Source organism: Mobula hypostoma, chromosome 18 (genome assembly GCF_963921235.1).
Source record: "Mobula hypostoma chromosome 18, sMobHyp1.1, whole genome shotgun sequence".
NCBI classification, from domain to species: Eukaryota; Metazoa; Chordata; class Chondrichthyes; order Myliobatiformes; family Myliobatidae; genus Mobula; species Mobula hypostoma.
This window is the reverse complement of record NC_086114.1, coordinates 13,023,904-13,046,669: the sequence shown is the minus strand read 5'-3', so window position 1 is coordinate 13,046,669 and position 22,766 is coordinate 13,023,904. Positions and strand designations below refer to the sequence as shown.

The window sequence follows — 22,766 nt, the reverse complement described above, 5'->3', positions numbered from 1 at the left end:
TTGTAGAACTTAGAGTAGCACAGCACAGTACAGGCCTTTCAGCCCGCAGTGTTGTGCTAACCTACTGTAAGATCAATCTAACCCTTCCCTCTTACATAGCCTCCAGTTTTCTTCAATCTATACACCTATCTATGAGTCTCTTAAAAGTCTTGTCCCAGAGGGTGAGGTTCTTAATGCTGGATGCCGCCACCTTGACGCGCAGTCTTGTGACGATGTCCTCAATGGTGGAGAGGCTCGTGCCGGTGTCTGCAACCTTCTGCAGCCCTTCGCATTCCTCCATGTTGGAGCCTCCGTACCAGGCGGTGATGCAACCAGTCAGAACGCTCAGATGTTCCCGCCATTGCAGACATTTACACCACACGCTGCGCCCGTAAAGCCAACAGTATTGTGAAGGACCCCACGCACCCCTCACACAAACTCTTCTCCCTCCTGACATCTGGCAAAAGGTACCAAAGCATTCAGGCTCTCACGACCAGACTATGCAACAGTTTCTTCCCCCAAGCCATCAGACTTCTCAATACCCAGAGTCTAGACTGACATCTACATCATTTATTATTATATTGTAATTTGTCCTCTACTGTGCCTATTATCTTGTTTATTAATTATTGTACTGCCCTGCACTGTTTTGTGCACTTCATGTAGTCCTGTGCAGGTCTGTAGTCTAGTGTAGTTTTTGTGTTGTTTTACGTAGTCTAGTGTAGCCTTGTGCTGTCTCACATAGTCTAGTGTAGTTTTGTGTTGTTTCATGTAGCACCATGGTCTTGGAGGAACGTTATTTTGTTTTTACAGTGTACTGTACCAGCAGTTTATGGTCAAAATGACAATAAAAAGTGACACAACTTGACTCAATGTTTTCTGAGGACTCTGGTGACATGCCATATCTCCTCAACTCTGATGGTTTTACAATTACTGTGAAGACTGCTGTTGATATTTCAACCTGAAACATCAAAAGTGGCTTTTCCCATACCAGATGCTGCTCGACCTGCCGAGTTCCTCAAGCAGGTTGTATGTTTCTCTATTTTCTGGCAGTTTTTGATTTTTCTCCCGCCTGGTGTCCTGTCCAGTGCTTGTCATTTAACAGAAGTCATTGAGACTGACCACCTGTCCTTATCTGGGTAGGCGAAATTGGATCAGCAGCCAAACATGAACAGCCAGAATTCAGGTTGTAATTTGATGATTGTTAAATGCGTTGGGCTGTAAGTCATAGTTATAAAGCGAAACAGTACAGAAGCAGGCCTTTTGGCCCAACTTATTCATGCTGAACATGTTGCCTAACAGAACTAGTCCACTTGGCCTGCGTTTAGCTCATATCCCTCTATACTTCTCACATCAGAAGTCAAGAGAGTGAGCAATTTCAAGTCCCTGAGTATCCGTATCTCTGAGATTCTCTCCTGGGCCTAACGTATTGATGCAGTTACAAAAAGGCGTGACTAGTGGCTATATTTCAATAGAAGTTTGAGAAGATTTGGTATGTCACCAAACAAACTGACAAATTTCTGCAGATGTACCGTGGAGAGAATTGTAACTGTCTGAATCACTGCCTGGTATGGGGCGGGGGTTGGGACACTGCACAGGATCAAAATAAGCTGCAGAAAGTTGTGAACTCAGTCAGCTCCATCACGGACACTAGCCTCTGTAATATCCAGGACATCTTCAAGGAATGATGCCTCAAAAAGGTGACATTCATCATTAAGGGTCCCCATCACCTGGGACTTGCCTTGTTCTCATTGTTTCCCATCAGAAGTGAGGTACAGAAGCCTGAAGGCACACACTCAGTGACTGAGGAACAGCTTCTTCCGTCTGACATATGATTCCTGAATAGACATTGAACCCATGAACACAATCTCACTACTTTTTTTTATTTTTTACTTTTGTACTAGTTTAATATATTTAATTTAACTATCTAATATATACTTACTGTAATTCATGTTTTTTCTCTATTTATTGCATTGTACTGCTGCAGCAAAGACAAATTTCACGACGTATGTTGCTGATATTAATCTGGATTCTGATCCATATACCTGTCCAAATGCCTTTTAACTGTAATGGTACCCACCTTCGCCACTTCCTCTGGTGGTTCATTGCACTTACCCAAACCTGGTGTGGAAAAGCTGCCCGTCAGGTCTCTTTTCAATCATAAACATGAGGTTCTACAGATCACAAACAAGATGCAACACACAAAATGCTGGAGGAACTCAGCAGGTCAGGCAGCTTCTGTGGAGGGGAATAAACAGTCGATGTTTCGGCTGGGACACTTTCGGGACTGGAAAGGAAGGGAGAAGAAACTATCTCTTAAATCTTTTTCACTTTTAAACCTATGACCTCTAGTTTTGGACTTCCCTACCCTGGGGAGTTTTGGCTATTTTGGTTATTTTTATGTTTATTATTAAATTTGATATTTAATTTAATTTTAACCACATTAAATTTTGCTACTCATCTTATATTTGCCGCTCATGACTTTATCAAAATTACTCCTCAGCCTCCAGTGCTCCAGCCAAAAAAAGTTCCAGCATATCCTCAACGCAGACTTCTAATTCCCAGAAACATCCTTGTAACTCTTCATTGCACTTTCTCCAGTAAAGACGTTCTTGCTGTAGAAGGGTGACCAGAACTGTGCGTAGTACTCCAAATGTGGTTTTATCAATGTCTTCTACAGCTGTAGTGTGACCTCCCGACTCCTGTAGTCGTCATTGTGAGCAAGCACGCCAACTGCGCTGTCAGTCTGTGTCACTGCATTGAAAGGACTGTGTACCTCCACTCCTATATCCCTCCGTTCTATGACACTCCCCAGGGCCCTTCCATTTACCAGACTGGAAAAAGTTACGGTGTAAGTCAATACAAAAACAGGAAGTGTGGGAAGAGCTCTGCAGGTCAGGTGACGTCTATGGCAATGAATTTTCAATTTTAAGTTCAGTTTTCAGCATCGGAAGTTTTACCACAAATATTTTCTTTCCTGAAGTGGAGTTCTTTACGTAAGCGAACTGCGCACTCACACCAAGGCGCCGGAAGAATTTGACTGGTCAGGCAGCATCTGTGGAGGGAAATGGCTAGTCAGAGTTTCAGGTCGAGGCCCTTTATCTGGACTGGATCACCTGTTCTCTTCATATTTCCATAGATGCTGCCTGACCTACTAAGTTCCTCCGGAGCCTTGGAGTATGGCTCCAGACTTCCTGCGTCTGCAGTCTGTTGTGTATCCAGTGTATACTATCTGAGATGAATAATTACTGATTGAGGCCCAGGACACTTGAGGGGAACCACACCTACACAAAGGACTGGAGGAACTCAGCAGGTCAGGCGGCGTCTGTGGAGTGGAAGGTTGACATTTTGGGCTGAAACCCTTCATCAGGAAAGAAAGGAAGTGGATAGAAGCCTGAATAAGAAAGTGGACGCACAGGGGTACAGGCTGGCAGGTGAGGGAGGAGATGGGTGGGTAACTCTATTAACCTAGATGAGGGAGGGAGGAATCTGGAGCACTCGGGGCAAAGGAAACCACGCAGATGGTTCCTAAGATCAGGAGCTGTGAAGCTGTGGCACTGCCAACTGAGCCACCCTGCTGCCCTGTAGGCGGGATCGCCTCAGTGAACTTTGACCCCTATCAAGGGTTTGCTGGGAAAATGTGCCGATAGGTAGCTGTGTGTGTGTGTGTCTGTGTGTGTGTGTGAGAGAGAGGGTGATTGTAACTTTGATTATTGACGGGTAGAGGGGTTTGTTCAGTGTGCGCTCACAGGTCAAAGTACAAACACTAGTATTTCTAATTAACATGTAGCCTGCCCAGGTCACTGCTTGTTGCTAAGATACAGAAACCTCACCCATGATCAGTCCCGGATTTCTGTTGAATTTTAACCCTTTGAGTTCAGGTCAGGGAAGCAGTGAAGTACTGGTAGTGTGACACTATTACAGCACCGACAACTCTGGTTCAATTCCCACCGCTATCTGTAAGGAGTTTGTACGATCTCCCCATGACCGTGCCGGTTTCTTACGGGTTTTCCAGTTTCCTCCCACATTCTAAAAATGTACAGTTTAGTAGACTAATTGCTCACTTGGGTGCCGTGGGCTCAGGGGGCTGGAATAGACTGTTACTGTTCTGTGTCTGTAGATAAAAATGACAGTATACAGATGCTGAGAGCAACATGCACCAAATCCTGAGGGTCGGCAGGTCAGGCATCATCTATGGAGAAGAGTAAACAGTTGACGTTTCAGGCCCTCCACAGATGCTGCCTGACTTGCTGAGTTCCTCCAGCATTTTGTGTGCGTTGCTCAAGTATAGTTAATACCAACCTAAGTTTGAGGAACCAAGGATGAACCCAGATCCTCCTCAGAGGATAATTTTGCAGGGATGTTACTGGAGTTCTTTGGAGTGTTGGAAGTCAGTAAACATAAGCCACTCCACTCTGGGTGACAGGGTGCAGCAGCGGGTAAAGCCCCTGCCTCACAACGACAGAGACCCACGTTCAGTTCTGACCTCTCAGTGGGGTTTGTACCGCCTGTTCTCCCTTTTTACCCCTGGATGCTTCAGAATCCTCCCCCAGAAACACTTTGTATTGGTAGATCATAAACATGAGAAATTCTGCAGGTGCTGGAAACGCAGATTAACACCCACAAAATGCAGGGGGAACTCAGCAGGTCAGGCAGCATCCATGGAAATGGATAAACGATTGACGTTTCAGGCCGAGACCTACCTTCAGGACTGGAAAGGAAGGGGAAGACACCAGGATTAAAAGGTGGGGGGAGGAGGAGGATAGCTAGCAGGTGATAGGTGAAGCCAGGTGGGTAGGAAAGTAAAGTCAAGTAAGTTTATTGTCATTTAACTACATACATGTATATAGAAATGAGACCGTTTCTTTGAACCAGGGTGTAAAGCACATAACACACATAAAACATGATAATTTATGAAGGTAAGGATAAAATCTACAGATGAATCACACATAAATAACAAACTAAAGTGCAGTAATATTAAATATTGTAAGGTATGGAACAGATTAGACCATAAGACCATGAGATATAGAAGCAGAAGTAGGCTATTCAGCCCATCGAGTCTGCTCTGCTGTGATTAACCGGTGACATTTTGAATACGATGTAGCAGGGAGTTCAGAAGCCTAATGGCCTGGGGGAAGAAACTATTTCTCATGCTGACTGTTCTTGTTTTTATGCATCAGAGTCTCCTGCCTATTGGTAGAAAGTCAAAGGATGCTGGATGGATGGTTGGGATCCATAATGACACTAAGGGCTCTGCATATGCAGCGCTCCTGATAAATGTCCCCGACGGATGGTAGGGAGACCCCTATGATCCTCTCAGCTGTTCTCACAGTCCTTTGTAGGGATCTCTGGTCTGATGCTTGACTGCTCCCGTACCAGGTGGAGATGCAATTTGTCAGGACGCTCCAGTAAAACGTAGTTAAGATGGGGGTGGGAGCCTTGCCTGCCTCAATCCACTCAGGAAGTGCAGGCGCTGCTGTGCCTTTTTGTTGAGGGAGGTGATATTAAGCGACCAGATGAGATCACCTGTGATGTGAACGCCCAGGAATATGGTGCACCAAACTTGATGGAGGAGCTGTATATTCACAGAGGGGGATGGTTCGTCTGCACCTTCCTGAAGTCCACAATGATTTCCTCTGTCTTCTCCATGTTCAGGGTTAGGTTGTTCTTCTACCAATCCACCAGCTGCTCCAATTCCTCTCTGTCCTCTGTCTCGTTATCATTTCCGATGAGAGCAACCACTGTTGTATCATCCGCAAACTTGGTGACATGGTTTGAGCTGGATCCTAGAAAGGAAGGAATATGGTAGGAGAAGCAAGTGGACCATAGGAGAAAGAGAAGGAGGAGGGGCACCAGAGGGAGGTGATAGGCAGCTGAGAAGAGGTACGAGGCCAGAGTGGGGAACAGAAGAGGGTGGGAGGGAAATTTTTTTTTTAACAGGAAGGAGAAATCGATACTCATGCGATCAGGTTGGAGGCTACCCTGTCATAATATATGATGTTGCTCCTCCACCCTGAAGGTGGCCTCATTTTTGCACAAGAGGGGGCCATGGACTGGCTTGGTGGAATGGGAATGGGGATCGGAATTAAAATGTTTGGCCATTGGGAAGTTCTGCTTTTGGCAGATGGAGCAAACGTCCTCAATCTCCGTTAGTAGGTTAATTGGCTGCTGTAAATTGCCTCTGTGTTGTGATATAATCTTGAGATGTGGGAAGAATGAAATAAGTATAGGGTTAATATAAATGGGTGTTTGATGGTTGGCACAGACTCGATAGGCCAAAGGGCCTGTTCTGTGCTGTGTGATCCCGAGTCTCTGACCTGCAGAGAGAAGCCTTTTTCTGGCTTTGTCCTGCACCATGGATAATGTCACTCACCACAACTCTGAAGATTCCACAACCTGTAGATTCACTTGTTGATGGTGAGGACGTGGATGTGGTGAGGACCTACAAGTACCTGGGGGTGCACCTGGACGACAGACTTGAGTGGAGCACCGACGCAGAGGCTGTGTACAAGAAGGGTCAGAGTCACCTCTACATCCAGAGGAGACTGAGGTTCTTTGGAGTATGCAGGTCTCTCCTTCACATGTTCTAGCAGTCTGCTGTCACCAGTACAATCTTCTATGTGTTGGTGTGCTGGGGCAATGGCACCAATGCAGGCGATGTCAACAGGCTCAATAAACTGATTAGAATTCTGGCTCTGTTAGCGGAGTCAAACTAGACACACTGGAGGCTCTTCCAGAAAATCCTGGCAATTCTGGACAATGTTTCTTGCCTTGGCTGAACAGAGGAGTGCCTTTAGTAATAGACTAAGACAACTGTGCTGCTCCAAAGAGCGCTATATGAGGTCATTCTTAGCATCAGCCATTAGGCTCTATAATGAGTCAACCTATAGCTGGGGAAGTGATGACTCCCTCCTGTTAGACTGTTTGTGGTAACTTATTTTTTTATTCTTTCTTGCTTTGCTTCTAATATTTGTATGTCTGTAATGCTACTGTGACACTGTAATTTCCTCTGGGATCAATAAAGTATATCTACAAGGACTCTACAACTCGTGTTCTCAGTATGTAGTTATTTTTTATTTGCAGTTTGTCTTTTGTACATTGGTTGATTGGTGGTCTTTGTTTATGTATAGTTTTTCATCAATTCTATTGTGTTTCGTTATTTTCGTGTAAGTGTCCACAAGAAAATCAATCTCAGGGTGGTATATGGTGACAGATGCATACTTTGATAATGAATGTACTGTGTACTTTCACCCCCAGCCTCTGCCCTGCAGTATCTCCACCAACGCAACATCTCACACCTCGACCTGAAGCCGCAGAATGTTCTTCTCAGCTCCCGGACCTGTCCACACCTCAAGCTGGCTGGTGAGTTCATAACTGCCCCCTCTCCCTCCCTCATCATATGTTCTTGTATTCCTACCCACCCTCCCCACTTTCGCCTTGCGTCCCTTCCAGCTTTTGCTCTCCGGCCCTTTTAAGATATTTTGGAATCGTCAGTCAGGCCAATTCTCCTATCTGTGGGATTGCTCCGCTATGGAACTATTAAAGGTGCATTGGTATATATCTGGGTGGCGGGGTGGAGATACGTCTCTACCAAAGTGGGTGTAAGGTGCTCCTTCCCTCTGCTTGCCTGCAGGTCACCCTTGGGCAAGGTGTAGCACCTGTGTAGCCCCCCCACTCCATGATCAGGGACACATGAAGCCATTGGGGCAGGTGGGTGGTCGTATGAGCAGCTGGTGTATATCACAAGTCCTGGTTATATGACCAGTGACACCAGGTAGACAGTCTCTGAAGAGTATTGATAATGGCTAGAGTCACCTGTCTTGTAAAGACACTGCCCAGAAGAAGGCAATGGCAAACCATTTCTGTAGAAAAATTTGCCAAGAACGATCATGGTCAGAGACCACGATCGCCTACGTCATATAACACTGCATATAATGATGATGATATACAAAATAACGAGAGGTATAGATAAAGAAAATGCAAACAGACTTCTTCCACCTAGATCGGGTGACACTAGAACGAGAGATCATAGATTAAGGGTGAAGTATTTAAGGGGAATCTGAGGGGGATGTTCTTCACTCATAGGGTGGTCTGAGTGTGGAACAAGCTGCCAGTGGAAATAGGGAGTGCAGGTTCAATTTTGACATTTATGAGCGGTTTGGCTGAGTACATGGCCAAACGCCAGCCCCCTAGGCCTGAGTCGACATTGTAGTAGTCTGGCTGGGTGAGGTATGGAGTCCAGGTGCGAGTCGATGGTACCAAGCAGAGAGTAGATGGGCCAAAGGGCCTGTTTCTGTGTTATAGTGCTCTATGACTCTGTGATTTATGAGTGGGATGGTGAAAGTCGGAAGTGGCAGAAAATATGGGCCCAGCCAGAAGCGAAGCCCCGAGCAACACACACAAAATGCCGGTGGAACTCGGTGGGTCAGGCAGCATCTATGGAGGGGAATAAATGGTCAATACTGCCTGACCCGCTGAGCTCCCCCAGCATTATGTGTGCGTTGCTCAGGATTTGCAGCATCTGCAGAATCTCCTGTGCTTAACATCATTATAGGAGTGGGAGAAGAGGTCATACTTTCTGTCTGAGGACTGAAACATTATACTGAGATTCCAGGAGCTGCCCTCCTTTTAGAGTGGGTAGGGGAGCCCCTTCTCTGCATGGTTGGTCAATGGAGGGGATGGTGAGGCAAGGGTAGGGTAGAGGAACTGGCGGGGTGAGAGTGTGAAGGGGAGGGGGAAACAAGGTGTCTAAAAGGTAATTATAAGCACAAGAGATTCTGCAGTTGCTGGAGATCCAGAGCAACATTCACTGAATGCAGGCAGCATTTATGGAGGGGAATAAACCTTTGTCATTTGGAGATGGGACCCTTCCTCAGGTAGTGAGGGAGGTGCGAACGTTGACTGGTTGCTTTGTGTCATTCGTAGACTTTGGCTTCGCACAGCACATGTCTCCTTGGGACGAGAAGCACGTTCTGCGAGGGTCCCCATTGTACATGGCCCCGGAGATGGTGTGCCAGCAGCAGTATGATGCCCGGGTGGATCTCTGGTCCGTCGGAGTGATTCTGTATGGTGAGCAGCCACGAGGGGTTGGGTTGGGGGTGGGGGAGAGAGGAAGAGGTGGGAGAAGGTTCACAGTCACACAACACGGACACATACCCGCCGGCCCACCGAGTGCTTACTGGCTCTCAAAGATTTAAAGCACATTTATTATCAAAATGTATTATACAACCCTGAGATTCGTGTTCCCACAGACAGCCACAAAACAAAGAAAACCATGGAACCCATTCAAAGAAAACATCAAGCCCCAACGCGCAAAAAACACAGAATATAAAATACCAAATCACAAAGATGTCAAAAGAGTCGAGGCATATTCAGTTCCGCTCAGTCAGTTCAATCCAGCGGTCTCCTCACTATCTGCAGGCTGCAGCACTAGTCCGCTCTGATCAAAACTGCGCAAAACTGCAACAAAAAAAGGAGTGACCAGAAACACATCAGGGTGAGCTACAGAGTCCAGTCCACAAACTGCGTCGATTAAACGTTGTCCAAGACCCATGGACTCCGGCAGCATCTAGCGAGAGGGAGGGAGAGACCATTTGTATGCTCCTCTGGGAGCAGCGAGAGAGGAAGGGGAGGGGGGAAAGAGGGAGGGGGAGACTGAGAGACCGTTTACATGCAGGTAGAGGGTGCTGATCTTGCACCAGTCTTATGCTTTTGTCCTCGATGACTTCAGTCTTCCTTGATGCTTCATTCGGTGAGATCATGGGGTTGATCATGGGTTCCCGCCCCATCTCCAGGCCACACACTTCGCTCGAAACCTCACCAAACTCCCTCGGAGGCAGCAAAGTGCCAGATCACTCAGTTGGCCCAAAGACACCACCAAGATATAGATCACAGGCTCCAGTAGTAGCAGAACCACATTTGAAAGAGATAGATAAAGTAAACAAAGTGAAAGTAGTAGTTCTGTGATCCGTCTGAAGGATGTTGCCCTTGGTCATGTTGGTTGTTCGTTGGCGCCTCATCTTTGTTCGCAAGCACCCATTTACACTAGTCCCAGTTCATTCTGGTAATTGTCCCCTGTAGAAGATGCAGTGAACCATTTTGTTTTGCGTGCCATCAATCCAGATTATTTCACCTCATGGGTGACACAATGGATAGAGCTGGGTCAAATTGATCTTAAGAGTAAGTTAAAAGATTGGCACAACATCGTAGGCCAAAGAGCCTGTAGTCTGCCGTAGTGTTCTATGTTAAGGGAATGGGAAAGTGCAGAATATTGTGTACCCACAGACACATGAGATGCTGCAAATACTGAGCAGCTCGTACAAATACTGGAGGAACTTGGCAGGTCAGGCAACATCTATGGAGGGAAATAAATAGTTGATGCTTTGGGCCAAGGCCCTTCAGCAGTACTGGAAAGGAAGGGGGCAGAAATCAGAACAAGAAAGTGGTGGAGGGGAAAGAGTACAAGTTGCTTGGTGACAGGTGAGACCAAGTGAGGGGGAAGGGGGATGAAGTAAGAAGCTGGGAGGTGATAGGTGGAAGAGGTAAAGGACTGAAGAAGAAGGAATCTGATAGGAGAGGACAGGGGACCATGGGGAAAAATGGAAGGGGGACCAGAATGAGGTGATTGGCAGGTGAGGAGAAGAGAAGGGGTGAATGGCAAACAAAAATGAGGAGTGGGAAAACAAGAGAAGGGACTGTAATTACTGGAAGTTAGGGAAATTGATGATGATCGTGACTTCAGGCTGGTGACAGAATCTGAGGTGATGCTCCTTTAACCTGAGCTTAGCTTCATTGTGAGGAGGCCATAGACAGACATGCCGGAATGGGAAAAGGAAGTTGAATTGAAATGGGCGGAGTAGTCTTACAGTTTGCGGACAATAGGTGCAAGGAATTTGATGAGACAGGATGTGAGGTCAAGGGGTCCTCACAACACAAGCAACAACAGCAATGGCATTACAACAAAACAAACAACACAGCAAAACAAGCCCCTTTTAGTGCACACGCACACACAGTTCTCCAGCCCCGGAGGTGGCCTGTCCTGAGCCTCCAACCATCAGCCCAAACTCTTGGTCATCAGGTCTCCAACCTGCAATCCCTGGCCCAGACTTGCAGACCTCCAACCTCCAGACACAACAACGTGGGCACTTCGCCTTTCAGTGCTCAATGCCCCATCCGACGATGAACAGTGTGCCAAATACCTTCTCCCCGCCCAGTCTACCTGTGTGCCTGCTTTCAGGAACTACATACCTGTACCCCTAGGTCTCTCTGTTCTGCAATGTTCCCCAGGGCCCTACTGTTTGCAGTGTAAATCCTGGCCTGGTGGTCTTGCCAAATGCAACACCTCAAATTTATCTGAGTTCGTTTCCAGTGAGGAGGACAGGCCGCTGTGTTGGGCTATGCTGACTCTGGCGGGTCCTGATCTTGTTACAGAAGCTTTGTTTGGACAACCACCATTCGCATCGAAGTCCTTCACAGAGTTGGAGAGTAAAATCCGCAGCAACAAGGCAGTTGAGGTGGGTAAATGTCAGAGATCGGTGTGGCGGCATGGTAGTGTCACGGTTAGCGTAATGCCTTTACGGCGCCAGTGACCTGGGTTCGATTCTGCCGCTGTTGGTACGTTCTCCCCACGACTGCGTGGGTTTCCTCCGGTTGCTCTGGTATCCTCCCGCATTCCAAAGATGTACGCATTAATAGGTTAGTTGATCACAAGGGTGTCATTGGGTCAGGAGGGCCTGCTACCTTGCTGTAAAATAACACAAAGCTTCAGTGAGCAGCAGGAGCCACTGTTAAATCCTCAAGCCTCGGTGCCTAAGACCATAAGACATAGGAGCAGAATTAAGCCATCCAGCCCTTCAAGTCTGCTGCACCATTCGGTCATGATTGATTTTCCCTCTTGACTCAATTCTCCTGCCTTCCCCCTGTTATCTTTGACACCCTTACTAATCAAGAGCCTATCAACCTCTGCTTTAAATATTCCCAGTGACTGGCCCTCCAGGTTAAACCCAATTCCCTTGCATCCGAACATCTCTCTGCGATCTCACCGACTCCAGGCCCCCAAAAAGAGATGTAATCTGCTTTTAACCACCACTTCCACTTTAACCCATGTGGTCTTGCCGTATTGCAGATACTCCCTGTGGCCACCTCTCTCCTGTCACCCCCTCACTGCCACTGACAACAAACTGGTCTTTCTCCCTTTCCTGGTTCTGACAGAGATCCCAGACCTGAAACACTTAACTCTTTCTCCTTCTTCAGATGCTGCCTGACCTGCTGATTGTGCTCAGCATTTTCTGTTTTTAATCTCCTGCATCTGCAGGTATTTTTTTTTCACTCAACACAAATGTCTGCAAGAAACTTACTTTGTCTACCCGACTAATTGTTCTTCCCATGTGACCCTGCCAGGCTAATCTCCCATGGGTGGACATGGTACCCAAGCACTGGTACATTCTTCTCTGGTGTAAATAGAGTGAGATTGAAGCCTTCCATTGACACAAGAGGTTCTGTAGATGGTGGAGGTCTTCTGATTGATGCTGCTTTCTTGTGGCAGTGTTCCTTCTAAATATACTCAATGGTTGGAAGGGCTTTTTGTGTGACAGACTGGGCTGTATCCACTGCTTTCTAGCCTTTCCATCCTTGGGCATTGGCGTTTCCACACCAGGCTGTGACGTAATCAGTTAGGATACTTTCCACTGTGCATCCGTGAAAGTTTTTAATGACGTGCAAAATCTCTACAAACTTCTAAGACGGTGGAGGTGCTGTTGTGCCCTCTGTGTGATGGCTCTTGCGTGCTGGTCCCAGTACAGACCCTCTGATATGTTGACTTTATTGCTGAAATTAGGGCTGTTATTTTATTGTAATGTTTGCATTTGTGGCCCCTGACATCCCTGTTATGTTCTGCCGAGGGTGGGAATTAATTCTAAATCTATTACCCGTCCCGACACATGGTGGCCATCCAGAGCTGGGGATGTTCGGAAACCTCAGGGTGTTGCAGTTTAAAGCCTCACCACCAGAGGGACCTGTGATCGGGCAGCACAGTCCTTTAATTCAGTTATCACTGCTTTCACTGCGAGGAATCGGACTCTGAGGTGTTTTATCTTGGTTTGGGTTCAGTGTATTGAGCTACACCATGGACAGACACCTGACGAATGGTCTTGGCCCAAAATGTTGACTGTTATTCTTCTCCAGAGACGCTACCTGACTTGCTGAATTCCTCCAGCATCTGGTGTGTGTTGCTCAAGATTTCTAGCACCTGCAGAATCTCTTGTTTTACTGCGCACTGCGTTTCTCTGCTCCTCCGCTTCCGGATGTTTTAATGTCCTGTCTTTACCTGCAGCTCCCTCCGGGCGCACGGGTCTCCCCTGACTGCAGGGATTTGCTGCTCCGACTGCTAGAGAGAGACCCGGAGCAGAGAATGATGTTCGAGGAGTTCTTTACTCACCCCTTCGTTGATTTGGATCACATGCCGGGTGCAGACAGCCTGGAGAAAGCAGTATGTGAATCTGTACCGCCGTTGCAGTGTTAGCACATGTGCTATATATTGTCACCCAATTATTCCCCTATTACGTGATTCCTTACTGTAATGATTCACCCAAGTTCTGACTGGGGCAAAGAGTCTCCAGCTGCTGTTAGTCATTTAGATTTAAAATTTCTGTCCTTAATTCAAAACCCTCCCTGTACAGAAACTGGTAACCTCCAACCTGATGGCATGAATGTTGATTTCTTAATTTCCGATAATTTCTCCCCCTTATCCTTCTCTCTCTCCATTTCCCACTCTGTTACCCTCTCATTCCTTCCCTTCCCCTCACCTGACATCATTTCCCTCTGGAGCCCCTCCTCCCCTTTCTCCCATGGTCCACTCTCCTCTCCTATCAGATTTCTCCTTCTTCAGCTTTTCCACCTATCATCTCCCAGCTTCTTACTTCATTTCCCCCCCCCCCTTCCCCACCTACCTACTTCCCCTCACCCAGGCTTCACCAATTACTTTCAGGATTGTACACCTTCCCTTCCCCACATTTGTATTTGGTTTTATCCCCCTTCCTTTCCAGCCCTGATGAAGCCAACTGTTTATTCCCCTCTGTAGATGCTGCCTGACCTGCTGAGTTCCCTCAGCATTTTGTGCATTGCACAGAGACTGGAGATTTTTTCCCTCTGGAGCGCAGGAGGATGAGGAGTGTCCTTACAGTGGTTTATAGAACCATAAAGGACACATGGGTGGTCACAGTCTTTACTCCAGGGCAGGAGAGTCAAAACTAGAAGGCACAAGTTCAAGGGCAAATGTTTAAAGAAGATCTGAGGGGCAAACTTTTCACCTGTATGGAACGAGCTGCCAGAGGAGGTGGACACATTTACAATGTTTAAAAGACATTAGAACAGCTCCATAAGTAGAAAAGGTTTATGGGCCAAGTGCAGACAATTAGAATGAACTTAGGTAGTTAAGGGTTCAATGGGAGAGTTAGGCCAAATTTGCCCTCCCCCATCTTGAAACCTCCTCTCAAGTCCTCTGAACTCTGTGTATGCCTTCAGTCTCAACCTCTGTTTCCCTAAGAATTTGATTGCCCTCACCGTCATTCTGGAAGCGTTCCAACAGCCCCCCCCACCTCTTCCCTCTGCACCGCGCCCTTTCGTATGTCAGCACTCCTCACTCCTTTGAGTGAGCCTGTGGTGACCTGCCCTCAATCCCGACCTGTGACCTGGTGAAGACCCTTGTGGGTATTTTGGCCTGTGACGAGCTCCTGCTGTAGAGACTCGAGACAGGAACCCTGGATCCAGCATGACCTTCCAGGACAGGATACAGGACAGACCAGCATCACAGCAGTGTGTCTCAGATGAGAAGTACAGAGGCTCCATTTATTGGTAAAACAGGAACCAGAGGCGTCAATTTTAAAAGCAGGGGACTAATTCCTGAAGTGCTAGGCTACTTCTGAATGAACAAAAATATATTGTTAAAACTTTTGTTTAGGGGAACAGCCACTGTGTCTGCTTGGGTCTATGTCTGACCCTCTCCCTCTTCCTCCTCCCTCTTCCTCCTCCCTCTTCCTCCTCCCTCTTCCTCCTCCCTCTTCCTCCTCCCTCTTCCTCCTCCCTCTTCCTCCTCCCCTCCCCCTTCCCCCGGAGCCTCTCCCCTCCCCCATCTCCTCCCACTGAAGAGAGTTCCCGGCCCCTTCTGATCTATTTGCCCTTCCCTGCAGACAGCGCTGGTTGTGGAGGCAGTGAAGAAGGATGAATTCGGTGACTACTCTGGCGCACTCTCTCTCTACTGCAGATCCCTGGAGTACTTTGTCCCTGCTCTGCATTGTGAGTTAAACTTCTCCTATCTTGAAACAACCATATCTCCATTAACAGGCTCCCTCTCCCCACCCAGTCCAGAGATGAGGGGCCTGAACTGGGTGTCCATGAATGTGGTCTGGGATCTGGTACTGCTCTGTCTGGCATCTCCCTTGTTGGCTCACCAGCTGACAAGGAGACCTGTCTCCCACTGCAAGTCTCTTCAGTTTTTATTGTTTGTTTTATATTGTAGCAAGTGTACATACACACACACACACACACACACACACACACACACACACACAGCAGGTCATGCAGCATCTCTGGAGGAGAATAAACAGTCAATGCTTCAGGCTGAGTCCCTTCATCAGGACTGAAATCCTGAGTTTCTTCAACAGATTAAGTTCTGATAAAGGTTTTCAACTCAAAATGTCAACAGTTGATTTCCCTCAATAGATGCTGCCTGACCTGCTGAGTTCCTCTTAGCATTTTGAGATTTCCAGCATCTGCAGAATCTCTTGTGTTTACAAAGCAGAATAATGTGTAAAAGCTACCAAAAGAAGATAGTAAACGATAAAGTACAAGATCATAATGAGGTAGATTGTGAAGTCAAAAGTCCATCTTATCATACAAGAGGTCCATTCAAGAGTCGAATAGCAGTGGGATAGAAGCTGTCGTGGAGCCTGATGATACGTGCTTTCAGGCTTGTATTTCTGCACAATTTGTTGTCTTTTGCACATTGGTTGTTTGTCAGTCTTTGTGTGAATTTCATAAATACTATTGTATTTCTTTATTTTCCTGTAAATGCCTACAAGACAACGAATCTCAGGGTAGTATGGGTGACATATACATACTTTAATAAAACATTAATTTTACTTTGTCTTTGCTTTTTCTGTCTTCACTCTGTACTTTCCTGATCACCCCTGCTTCCTAGATCCTCCTTCAGCCCTTCGCCCCTCCCCATGTAGCACCCCTCCTAAGGAAGGCAAACCAAGGCCTTTAATTTCTTAGATTAAAGAAGTTCAGCATGCCACCAAACACAATAATGTCCCTACTGCTGTACTTTGTAAGTATCCTGACTGGTTGCATCACAGTCCGGTCCGGCAGTTCAAATGCACAGGACCGTAAGAAGCTGCAGAGAGGAGTGAACTCTCCCCAGTACTCTCCCCGCCATCCGTCGTATCTACAGGAGGCACTGCCTCAAGAACGTAACACCTGTCATCAGAGATCCCCTCCAACTGGGCCATGCCATCTTCTCACAGCTACCATCAGGCAGGAGGCGCTCAAGTCTGAACTCCCACTGCACCATGTTGAAGAACGGTTACTTCCCTTCAACCATTTTGTTCTTGGACCAATCTGCACAAACTTCAGTATAGCAATATGATAGCCATTTTTGTCACTTTATACCTCAGTGGACCTTTTTTGTTGCTCTAATTATATAATTTTGTATAATTTATGTTTAGTTGAAGTTTTTCTTGTGAGTGTTGAAAGGCATGGACAGAGTGGATGTGGCAAAGTTGTTTCCCATGGTGGGGGTGTCTAGTATGAGAGGGCATGACTTAAGGATTGAAGGGCCTCCATTCAGAACAGAGATGCGAAGAAATTTTTTTAGCCAGAGGGTGGTGAATGTATGGAATTTGTTGCCACAGGCTGCAGTGGAGGCCAAGACATTGGGTATATTTAAGGCAGTGATTGATAGGTATCTGAGTAGCCAGGGCATCAAAGGTTATGGTGAGAAGGCGCGGGAGTGGGACTAAATGGGAGAATGGATCAGCTCATGATAAAATGGCGGAGCAGACTCGATGGGCTGAATAGCCGGCTTCTGCTCCTTTGTCTTATGGTCTTATGGAATGTTGCGTATCTGACGCTGCGTGCATGTGATGCTGCTGCAAGTAAGTTTTACATTGCCGCTGTGCACACGTGTACTTGTGCATCAACAGTAAACTTGTCTTTGACTTGCTCTGGTGGTGGTAACTAATCTTGATTGTTTTTCTGCTTCATGCACTAGACGAATTGGACTGCAGACGGAAGACAGCTATCCGCACAAAGGTAGGAGAGAGAGTTGGTCTTGCCATGCGCTTTTCCTTCCTGCGGGCTGCCTGCTGTCCATCACCTGGACCCCGGTGTTTTCACATCGGATTTCTTTTGCCCGGTTCCCACCAGCTTTGGTTCCTGGCTAAACAAATCTGCAAACAAATCTTCCCTCGCTCTCCAGCTCTGCACGCCAATATCCTGCAGCAGTCTGTTGCTGCCCGCACCCCCCCCCCCCGGAGAGTTCCTGAGTCTAATTGTTCCACCATTCTTGGCAGAGCCTTTAGAAAGGGAATTCTTCCCTGTACCTCTTTAAAACTTGTATTTACGAGGATGTTGCCTGAGTTATGGGAGAGATTGGGCAGGCTGTTCCCTGGAGCACAGGAGATTGAGTGGTGACCTTATAAAATCCTGAGGGTGTACATGGACGAATGCACACAGTCTTTTTGCGAGGGCTGGGAAATGAAGAAATATAGGACATTGGTTTCTGACCCAAGGAGCCTGTGCCGCCCAATAGCTCCCGTGTAACCAATTAACCAACTAACCCATATGTCTTAAGAATGTGGCACAAAGCCAGAGCAGCTGGAGGAAACCCACATAGTCACAGGGGATATGTACAAACTCCTTACAGGCAGCAGGGGAATGAACCCAGGTCACTGGCACTGTAGGAGCATTAATCTAACCATGCCACCCCAGTTTAATAGGAAGTAAGAGGCAAATATTTCCATCCTGAGGTTAATACATACAGTATATAGAATGAGCTGCCAGCAGGAGTTGAGACAGATACATTAACAACATCTAAAAGATACCTGGATGGGTACACGGATTGGAAAGATGTAGAGGAGTATGGGCAAAACATGGGTAAATAGTAGCAGATTATACGAACACTTTAGTTGGCATGGACCAGTTTTTGTGCTGTATGACTCTGACTCCAAACCCACCTTATCTTCGGAATCACCATGGTGAACCTCCTCTGCACCACCTCCAAAGACAGTGTATCCTTTTCTCAAGTAAGAGACCAGAACTGCATGCGGTACTCTAGGTGTGGCCTCACCAGCACCCTGTACGGTTGCAGTACAACCTCCCTGCTCTTAAGTTCAATCCCTCTAGCAATGAAGGCCGATGTTCCGTTTGCCTCGGTAACTTAGTGCACCTGCAATCCAAACTTTTGTGATTCATGCTCAAGCACTCCCGACTCCCGCTGCACAACAGCATGCTGCGGTCTTTCACTATTTAAATAACACTGATCTATTTTCCTTCCAAAATGGATGACTTCAGATTAAACAACATTTGTACAAGATCCGCCAAACCCTTGCCCACTCACCTAACCTAAGTGTCACAACCAGAGGTTATTTTTAAAGGAAAAAGAAGAGTAGTTTGTTCGGTTACTGTGTGGATTGTATTTTCTCAGTGTCACCTCATGGGTATGCAGTGTTCCCTGGATTGTTTAACTTTCATGTCTAATTGTTTGTCTTTGGACTAGTTTTTCACTTTGTGTTGCAGGTAGTTCATTTGAGATCATGGGGATTGTTAAGCTCTCTTTGTGTTTATCACGTTTATTCAATTTGGGATAATTTAATGACATGGTATTTTCAATATCTTGCAGTCCTACTTGAAATTTCTGGTGAAATTCAGAACAAGGTCTTCTCTGTATCATGTGATTTCAGTTCCTGAATTATTGTTAGTTTTGCTGGTTAATTTCTGTAATAAATCTTTAATTTTGTTTGAGTTGCAAAGTCCCTGTGATTCTTGCACATGAGTTTGCTAGGTAACCCTTGCACTATCCATATCTCTCTTCAGACTCTCTGCATCTCTACACAATCTGTTTTTCCACCAAATTTAATATCAGTTATACAGCATAGAGGTCGACCCTTCGGCCCGACTTGTCCGTACTGACCTGGTTGTACTTCAGCTTCAGACATACAGTGAGGATGCTTCAATTTGTGTTATGTGTTGTTGTCTAAACCAATGTGCCTGTGATTCCTGTGATGCTGCAAGCAAGATTTTCATTGTGCCCGTGCCTCCCTGTATTTGTGCCCATGATAATGAGCTGGAACTACACTGTAGGAGGATGGGTGGATAGATAGAGAAGGGGAATGGGAGCAAGGGGAGAAGGGGGTTCAGCGTTGTTATGATGGTGTGGGAAAACAGAGCAGGATAGATGGGTTGAATTGCATTTTCTTTCATGCTGTTTTTTTCCTTGCTCTTCATTCAGTTCTTTTTTTAATCGGTCACCAGGTAGCTCAGTACATCTCCAGGGCAGAGGAACTGAAAGCACTGGTCGCCAAGGGCAACCAAGCCAACTTTGAGCAGGCCAAGTCAGCCAGAGTCCTGTTGAAAGGTGAGGGCTTTGCTGTTGTGCGAGACGTGTGTCAAACCAGTGCAAGCCGTCCCAAGGTACCACCGCATGGTCCCTTGTCATGTTGTATGGGAGGGGTGTCTTTAATCTATTTGCTTACAGGATGTTCGGTCCCTAAATACTGAAAAGAGAATAGTTAGGAGTCTGGAGTCACGTATAGACTTGTGTAAGTGCTGCGGCGATCTTCTCTCTTGCATATGAGAGACCTGTTAGGGACGTATCTGTTTGCTATTACTGATGACGGGATTGTAATACCAAATTCATTGCATTTTTATTGCTATGTAAATACTACTATTTTTATATAAAATGTATGTTATATAAAAATGTAAAAGGTTCTAATATACATTGGTAAGTTTTTAAACTAGTAAGGTTGTCAAAGGGTATGGGGAGAAGGCAGGAGAGTGGGGTTGAGAAGGAGAATAGAAGAAGAAGAAAGCCCTTAACTCCGAGTGGAGTCATCGGGACGCTGTCATGGTGACTTTTTGTTTAGCAGACTTTGAGTTTTACAAGGCCAAGTTGGTAGCCCGACACTCAACCCAGCACGGATGGAAAGTGTGCAAGGGAGCTGGCTGGATTCGAACTCAGGAGTCTTCGCTCCGAAGTCCGGCACTGATGCCACTACGCCACCAACTGGCTGAGAAGGAAAATAATCCAGACATAATTGAATGGCAGGACAGACTCAGTGGGCCAAATAGCCTAATTCTGCTCCTGTGTCTTATGGTGTTATATATTATATAAAATATAACATACATAATAATAAAATATTACTTTTCACTATTTTATTGCTATTTATTCCAGATATGTTAAAACAGCTCAAATTTACTTCGATGAAAATTCCACAGCTGCTTTGGTTGGGTTTGAACCCACGTCCTTGGAGCAGCATTTTAACCAACTGGATGCTGTCTGCGAGATTAACTCCCCCTTTCTGGCTTGTCCAGTGCCGCTCACTGAGAAGCCGTCCTCTGGTTACAGGTTCAGCCAGACTTTGGGGAGCTTTGCCACTTGATTGAAAGAGGGCTAGGGGAGTGTTCCCAGCATCCAGGCTGGGGTAGGTACAGCATGAGGCCACCCAGGCCATTCAGCCTCCTGCTCCTTTCAACACGAGTGAAACTAACCTGCTCTTTTCCAACTACCCCCTTTGGCTTCAAACTTTCCTCAGGTTCCCTGACATCCATCAGCTTTCGCGGAGCAATTCTTTGTTGGAAAGAAGAACCTATCCTCTGAATTACTTTCTGAAGTGACCTTGGCTCTGAGCACCTCGTTGTTTTGGACACTCTCACAACCCACTACAGGGATTAGTTCTGTGTGTGTGAATCTGCTTGTGTACTTCTGAATCTGAGGTTCAAAGTAAATTTATTATTGGAACTACGTATATGTCATCATATACTACCTGAGATTCATTTTCTTGCAGGCATTTAGATTAGATTAGATTATGAGGACACTCAGTCCTCATTTATTATCATTTAGTAATGCATGCATTAAGAAATGATACAATATTCCTCCAGTATGATATCACAGAAACACAAGAGAGACCAAGACTGAAAAACTGACAAAAACCACATAATTATAACATATAGTTTCAACAGTGCAAAGCAATATCGTAATTTGATAAAGAACAGACCATGGGCACGGTAAAAAAAAAGTCTCAAGTTCCGATAGCCCCATCATCTCATGCAGATGATAGAAGGAAGAAAACTGAAGAAAACTTACCCTGCCATGAACCTCCAGCACCGCAAACTTGCTGATGCAACACTCTGGAAGCACCTGACCACAGCTGGCTCTTGAGTCAGTCCGAAAACTTCGAGCCTCCAACCAGCCCTCCACCGAGCACCATCTCTGCTGAGCGCTTCGACCCCGTTCCCAGCCGCCAAGCAACGGGCAAAGCCGAGGATTTGGGGCCTTCCCCTCCGGAGATTCTCGATCGCACAGTAGCAGCGGCAGCGAAGCAGGCATTTCAGAAGTTTCTCCAGATGTTCCTCTGTGCTTCTCACATCTGTCTCCATCAAATCAGGATTGTGCACGGTACCTACATAACAAATACAGATATCATTTACCGGAGAGGCCGCACACACTGCGTCGTGTGGCCATCTTCTCCTCCCTTACAGGAAAGTTAAAAAAAACTGTAAATAATAAAGACTAACTAACAAGCAACTAATGTGCAAAAGAAGACCTATTGTGCAAAAAGTAAATAAATAATACTGAGAACGTAAGTTGTAGAGTCCTAGAGAATGAGTTTATAGGTTGTGGAGTCATTTCAGTGTTGAGGTGAGTGAAGTTATCTATGCTGGTTCAGGACCTTGATAGTTGTAGGGTAGTCAACCTGGTGGTTGTGGGTATTGATGGTGATGCAGGTTTGTTCGACGCAGCCTCCCCTCTGGTTGGAATTGACCTGGTGGATCTGGACATTACCGATGTATCTGCATAGTGCCAGTGCATCCGGATTTAGTTGGTCTTACAGGATGCACGGAACAGGCATGTCTCACCTTCAGGAACAATAGCTGAGGTGTTAAGCACCAGGAAGGGCCTTGGCCGAAATGTTGACTAGTGTCTCTTTTCCATAGATATTGCCTGGCCTGCTGAGTTCCTCCAGCATTTTGAGTGTGTAGTGAGGCTGTAAATAATGGGCTTTCTCTTCACTGAGAGACCTAAAAGGGGTAGCATTGAGTCAAAGGAGCTCCGCCCTCACAGAATGGACACAGTCTCACGATAGCACTTGCGACAGCGAACCTAGAACTGTACAGCACACATGCCAACTGTTTAACCTACACCAACATCAATCTAACCCTTCCCTCCCACATTGCCCTCAATTTTTCTTTAATCCATGTGCACATCTAATTATCTCTTAAATGTCCATATGGTATCTGCTTCTACCACCAGTCCTGGGAGCATGTTCTACATACTTACCATTCTCCACGTGTTTGTTAGTTAGTTATTAAAACTACCCTCTTAACATACCCCCCCCTCCAAAGTTTCCTCCTCCTCAAAATTATGCCCTCTTGCATTAGTCGTTTCTGTCCTGGGGAGAAGTTGTTGGCTGTCCACTTCACTTGTGTCTCTTATCACCTTACACATCTCGTTAGAAGGTGGCACTTCAAGAATCCATCATTAGGGACCCCCCCCCTTCTGAGACTTCTCACTA

The 22,766-nt window shown here is 46.3% G+C and overlaps 1 protein-coding gene across 1 annotated transcript in view; it reads left to right on the top strand.

Annotated features, from left to right (window-relative positions):
• Positions 1–22,766, top strand: part of ulk3 (unc-51 like kinase 3) — a 60,705-nt gene that overhangs the window by 18,489 nt on the left and 19,450 nt on the right. The window contains exons 4-10 of the mRNA XM_063070461.1: positions 7,234–7,338; positions 8,902–9,045; positions 11,407–11,489; positions 13,307–13,462; positions 15,162–15,267; positions 17,246–17,286; positions 19,507–19,609. Of these exons, the coding sequence (XP_062926531.1) occupies positions 7,234–7,338; positions 8,902–9,045; positions 11,407–11,489; positions 13,307–13,462; positions 15,162–15,267; positions 17,246–17,286; positions 19,507–19,609 (738 nt within the window). The remainder of the gene's footprint in view (positions 1–7,233; positions 7,339–8,901; positions 9,046–11,406; positions 11,490–13,306; positions 13,463–15,161; positions 15,268–17,245; positions 17,287–19,506; positions 19,610–22,766) is intronic.